Below are 6000 nucleotides of genomic sequence, written 5' to 3'. Positions count from 1 at the left end.
ATTGTGCAGCCCCACGTCTGAAGCCCTCTGTCAGCACTCCATCAAGGACTTTTCCGCTCCTGCCCGCCATGGCGTGCGGAGGCCTCCACCTCCTGCACTCGGTAGAAGAGCTGTGTTGCAGTGAATGCGTGCGTTGATGGAACACGATTTGAGAGACCCTGGGGCTGGCTGGGAGCCGTTCCCGAGCACGGAGGTGCCGGTACCGGTGCCGTTCCCGTTCCCGAGCACGGAGGTGCCGGTGCCGGTGCCGCTCCCGCCCCGGGCCTGCCCGCGGGGGCGGTGCCTGCCCCGGAACCGCCGCGCGGGGCATTGTGGGTGGGTGCGCGGCCGCGGCTGCGGCTTTCGGCGGGTCCCGTGAAAATGGCGCCGTAGGCGGGAGCGGGAGGTGCCGCCGGCTCCCTGCGCTGCCGACCGGGCGGCGCGTCCTCGGCCCCCTCCTTCCCTCCGCCGTGCTCCGGCTCTGCCGCCCGCTCCCGGCCCCCGCGCCGCCTTCTGCCTCCAGCGCGGCGATGGCGACTCCGGACCAAAAATCGCCCAACGTTCTGCTGCAGAGCCTGTGCTGCCGCATCCTGGGCAAGAGCGAAGGTAACGGCGTCCCCCCGCCATTCCCCCGCCGGCAGCGCTCGGAGCCCGCGGGGGCTGCCCCGGCAGGGCTGGAGAGGTGCCGGGCCCCTCGGCAGGGAGCGTCGGCGGCCTCCCGGCCCGGGGGCGGCAGCCCGGGCAGTGCCGAGGGGCCGGCCGGGCACGGCAGCGGCCCTGCGAGCCGGAGCCCTGCGGCGGGAGGCGGCCGGACACGGCTCCCTGCCCTCCTCCTCCGGCTCCCCCAGGGCGTTCGGCCGGCCCGTGAAGGCGCTCTCCTCTTCGGGGAGCGGGACAGCGGTGCCCGGGTGTTTGGGCGATCGGGGGCTCCGTGTGCGGGCTGAGGATCCTCCGCCTCCCGCCGGTGCCCGCTCGAGTGGAGCCATTGACGTGCGCCAGGTCCGCTACAGGTCCTCGGTGCCTTGGTGCTGCTGTGAGCCTCCAGCAGGGGAATGAATCTCTTGTCTGTTTGCGTAAGTTTCTCCCTTGCAGTCAAGGCGAAGACTGTTTTTAGTAGGTAGTCGGAGGGGTGGAAAGGAAGGCGTGCATCTGCTGAGTCTCCTTTTTAAGTTGCTCTGTTTATCAGCATGGCTCACTAGGGAAACTCATGCAGAAGCTCTTAATGCATCTTTTTTCTTGTATGAGAGACGACTTTCTCTCTTACTTGTAATGGCTGTTAAGTCCCTTATTCTTTCCTCTCTTCATGCCCCTTTCTTCTGACAAATGCCTTTAGATATTTCCAGGATAGTAACTAAGACTTTTGAGCATTACTTGTTGTAAAAAATTATTAGAACATGGCCTACATGTGGATTATTGCTATCTTAGAAATCTAGAAAGTGTGTAACAAGGTGTGTATATATATATATTGTCTGTTTCTCAGACTTTGTTTCCATGTGTTGCAGACAGCATGTCGTGGTGTCACACCCCATCTTTGTCTCTCAGTTGGAGAGCTGTGGGTTTAATGGATGAACTGTTTGGTGAATGAGAAACTGAAACTGGCAGCATGGCCACATCCAAAGAGTTGTAGTCACTGTCTCAATGTCAAAATGAAGACCAGTAGGAAGTGGTGTCCCTCAGAGGTCTGTATTGGGATTGACAGTGATCAATATCTTTATTAATAACATAGACAGTGGGCTTGAGAGTGCCTTTGGAAGGTTTGCAGATGACACCAAGCTGAGCAGTGCGGGTGATGTGCTGAGGGCAGGGAGTGCCATGCAGAGAGACCGTGACAGGCTTGATGAACACATCTGTGTGAACCTCAAGGTTCTCCCCTGGGTCAGGGCAATCCCCAATATCTGTAGAGAGTGGGGGATGAGTGGATTGAGTGCAGTCCTGCAGGGAAGGATGTGGGGAGTGGATGAAAAATTGGGCATAAGGCAGTAATGTGCACCCTGTAAGGGCAGCATATTCTGAGCTCCTTGAAAAGAAGCAAGGAGAGCAGGTAGAGAGCAGTGATTCTCCCCTCACTGCTCTGCTTTTGTGAGACCCCATCTGCAGTGCTGTATGCAGCTCTGGGGTCCCCAGTTCTGAAAGGATGTGGATGTGTTAGAGCAGGTCCAGAGGAGGGCATGGAAATGGTGAGAGGAATGGAGCACCTCTCCTCCAAAGCAGGTCTGGGGTTGTTGAGCCTGGAGAAGGCTCTGCTCAGAGATCTCGCTGTGGCCTTTCAGTCCTTAGAGAGGGCTTATAAGAAAGGCATGTTTTACCAAGGCTAAAGTGATAGAACAAGGGGTAATGGCTTTAAACAATTACAGAGTATGTTTAGAGTGGACACAGAGAAGGAAGTTTTTACAGTTGGGGTTGTGAAGCACTGGAACAGGTTGCCCAGAGGAGCTGGGAATCCCATCCCTGGAAGTGTTCAAGACCAGACTGAATGGGGTTTTGAACAACCTGATCAAGTGAAAGATGTCCCTGCCCATGTCAGGAGAAGTGGACTAGATGGTCTTTGAAGGTCCCATCCTGCCCAAACCATTTTGTGATTCTGTGGTTCATCTGAGAACCTTGGTAAAGTTGGTAGGAAATGGGAATCTTTGTCTTCCCTGAACTATTGAGTAGGGACTCCTTCACAGAAAACACTCCATGTAACTCTAAGATATTAAGGGTATTTTTCAACCCGAATAATTCAATGATCAAAGCTATTGATTGCTGTGTTTTGTTTTTCAAAATCTTTTCCTTCTCCATTGCATTTTTAAGTCTTCTGTAAGGCAGTATTTTTTTCCAGAATCTATAGTATTTCTGTGTCAGAATTCCTGTTGTAAGATTTTATCAGGATATGGCAAATTTCTCCTCCTATCTCCACCAAATCAGCAGTAGCTTCTAGACTGTTTAATTCTTCTTGTGTTCTTCTATTACCACATGTTTCTTTTAGGAAGTGCGTTAACTGTATTTTAAAGGGTATTTCACATCAGGCTACAATTCTAAGGCAGTCTTCTAGCTCTATTTTTAAAGCTCTTTCTTGCCTTTAGCATTCTTTGGGAACTTTTTTTTCTGATACAATTGGTGTATGTTCTTGTTTAAGAGTATTTCAAACATTTGCTACCAGAAATCTCAAATTATTGTATTAATTACTAGTTCTATTTCCAAAAACAAATTTTAAGAAAATGGGAAAATAAATTATATTGCTATAGTGGATACATTTTCAGGGACATTATTTTTATAATATCTAGTCCTGTTTTCTTCATGACTCTTTTTTATATTTGGAATCTAATCTAAACTCAATCTAAGCTTATTTCTTAGTGTTATCTAGGTCTGTGATACTTTGAAAAGTTAAAAAGAGCGTGAGTATCAACTGAAGTATGAGTATTGAGGTGAGATGGCTCACTTGTAGTAACTTATTATCTAGCTGTTTTTTGAAGTCATAGCCTCGATACCTCTCTGTATCTCCTGACTGGAATAATAATTTTATTTACAAGCAGTATGTGCAAAAACATGGAAGAGATCTGGGTATTTTTATTGTTTTTAAAATGTTGAACCTGTTTATGTGTGTTGGAATCCTGATAATGTAACTATAATCCTTTCTGTGTTTGACTAATGAAAGTGGAAATCTTGGCCAAAAGCACAGTAAGTTTCTGTGTGCAACCTGTAGTCTGCTCGTCTGCACACTTGAGGATTATCTGAGGACTTCTTTGAAGTGACAGCTAAAAAAAACCTGGGTTGTCTGCCACATTTATCACCCATGTTTTTATGCATGTGACAGATGGGAAGCCTGTTCTTACCCTGCTCTCTATTCCTTTGTTAGGAGGAATGCTAGCACTGAAACCTCAGCCTTTGAGACAGGATTTCCCTTGGAGCAGTCAACTGAAGTACATGTGTTAGCTCAGCTATAGACTTCAAATGCATAAAGATTGATAAATCAAAAATTCTGTGAAAGTCTCAGTCATGAAACCTGTGTAGTGTTTTTTTCCCCAACCCCCTTGATATCTATGTCCAAGGAATACATAAAAGACAATGAGGTAATTTTGTTAGCACTAGTATCCTCTGTGTTGAGGAAGGTGCATGTATCTGAAGGCGGTAAGGAACCCACTGGACAAGCTGTTTAGCATCTTGCTGTTTTTCAGTGTAATTCCTGTTCCTTTCAGCACAGGATAAATTTGAAGTAATGTATTAGTGTGTGGTTACTGTGCAGCTTCTCTGCTCCTTGTGTATGGTCAAGTTAGGCTGCTTTGCATATGCACATTCTCTTTTTTGAAGCAAACTTTGCAAGTGTTATCAGTTTAGTCTTTGGAAAGTAATTTATGATGTTCAAGTACTCCTACAGAGTTCAGCGGCAAAAACATTAGATACTTGGAAGATCTTTAAATTTAGTAGAGAAATCTCTACTAACAATTCAAGACAAGGAGCTGAAAACATCCATCTTAGACCATTTGTGTAGTTAACCTGCTGTGAATGTGGAGTACAAGATGCTGATGAAATTGAGTGAAATTTAATTGTTAAATAATGAAGGAATTGATGTTTGATGATTTAATGGTTGTTCCTGCCTGTGCATTCCCTGAGTTTCTACTTGAGAATTTTTGTTCTCCCTTTGTTCCTTCTCAGCACTTGTGTGTTGTTATGTTTGTGAGGAAGCTGCAGCTGGAGGAGGAGATGAAGGGCTCTGTTTATATAATGTTTGTGTGGTAATTGTTCACTTAAGGCTGAGGTGGGCTTACTCTCCTTCCAAGTCTACATTGTGCAATCCCCTGCCTGAAGTCTTCCATAAACTCTCATCAAGGAATTTTTTGTTTCTGCCTGTGATGGCCTTAGAAGGCTTCCACCTTTTCTGCTAGTTAAAGATTAATGTTGAAGTGAATTTGTGGTTTGATGGACTATGACTTCAGGCTCTCAGTGGTGGAGCCATCTTCTCTTTCTTCTCCCTTTTGGGATCATCCCCTAAGTGGAGGGCTTGCTTTGTTTCCAGAACCACTCAGCTGCATAGGCCTAGTTACTGGGATTTACTTTTTTGCAAACAGCTCTGCGTCTGAGAAATTCATTACAATGTCTACTGAGTTGTGTGGAAGAACTGTTTAGGTGTCTGTCAGTTTTGGTTTTTTTTAAATTATCTACCTGAACTTTTCTTTCCCTAAAGCTACTGTTGGAAAGCTTTCTGTTGCTGTGCTCTAGCCAGACCTCACGGGGGTGTAAAGCTTTGTGTGGTGCTGTGGTTCTGCAGTCATACTGGGATTAGTTTGGGGTCTCTGCCCCTGCAGGTGGAGCTGCTGCTGACCTCTCTCTTCACATGTTCTCATAGTGTCTAAGAATTACTGCGCTGGCTTTATATTACCTTCTGTGTTCTGCCAGGCTATCCACTCATTTTTATACTTACACCTGATCTTGCAGGGAGCTTGCTTACCTGTGCAGTAGTTTCTATAATTTTCTTTTCCTCCCCTGTGTTTGTGTGCTCCAGCAATTATACAGGGTCACACGCCTGTCTTTGGACAGTGGTTTTAGTCCTGACAAAGAATTTCTTGTTCTTAGCTGTCTTTCACAAACCTTCTGGTAATCTTAAAACTCTAAGAACTCATAGTGCCTCCAATGGAAACAAATGGAATTGCTGTAAATATTCAAGCTAAATCTATTTGAGTTTGAAAGCTAAGAAGATTTTGTGTGCCAAAGTACTGTTGGAGGTGTGCATGCTCTAGAAAGTAAAGTAGCATTTCAGTCTTTGGGGAGCAGTTTGCTACCTGAAGTCCATACTGTGGCCTCAATTTCATCTCCAGAGTGTCAGGGGCAGTTTTGTTAGTGCTGTTTGATTTTGGTGTTTGAAACTTTGAATTATTGGAATAGATGTTAAAATTAAAGCCTAGGGAAAAGCATAGAGTTCATTCGAAGTGTGATATGGAGGGAGTTTTACCTATGCTAATAACAGAGCAGGTGGGAGTTGGCAAAAGTGGCAAAAATTCCCAGTGAGGAAAAGTTCTGAAAAGATTATGACAGAGTTGTTGA

General features: G+C 46.3%; 1 protein-coding gene across 1 annotated transcript in view; it reads left to right on the top strand.

Annotated features, from left to right (window-relative positions):
- The first annotated feature begins 378 nt into the window (after window positions 1–378).
- TUBGCP3 (tubulin gamma complex component 3) overlaps window positions 379–6000 on the top strand; it is a 48441-nt gene continuing 42819 nt past the window's right edge. The window contains exon 1 of the mRNA XM_058045270.1: window positions 379–585. Coding sequence (XP_057901253.1) covers window positions 510–585 — 76 coding nt within the window. The 5' untranslated portion in view covers window positions 379–509. The remainder of the gene's footprint in view (window positions 586–6000) is intronic.

The sequence above is a fragment of the Melospiza georgiana genome, chromosome 2 (assembly GCF_028018845.1).
Source record: "Melospiza georgiana isolate bMelGeo1 chromosome 2, bMelGeo1.pri, whole genome shotgun sequence".
NCBI classification, from domain to species: domain Eukaryota; kingdom Metazoa; phylum Chordata; class Aves; order Passeriformes; family Passerellidae; genus Melospiza; species Melospiza georgiana.
The sequence above is the reverse complement of the archived record's forward strand: the minus strand, read 5'-3'. Positions and strand labels throughout refer to the sequence as shown.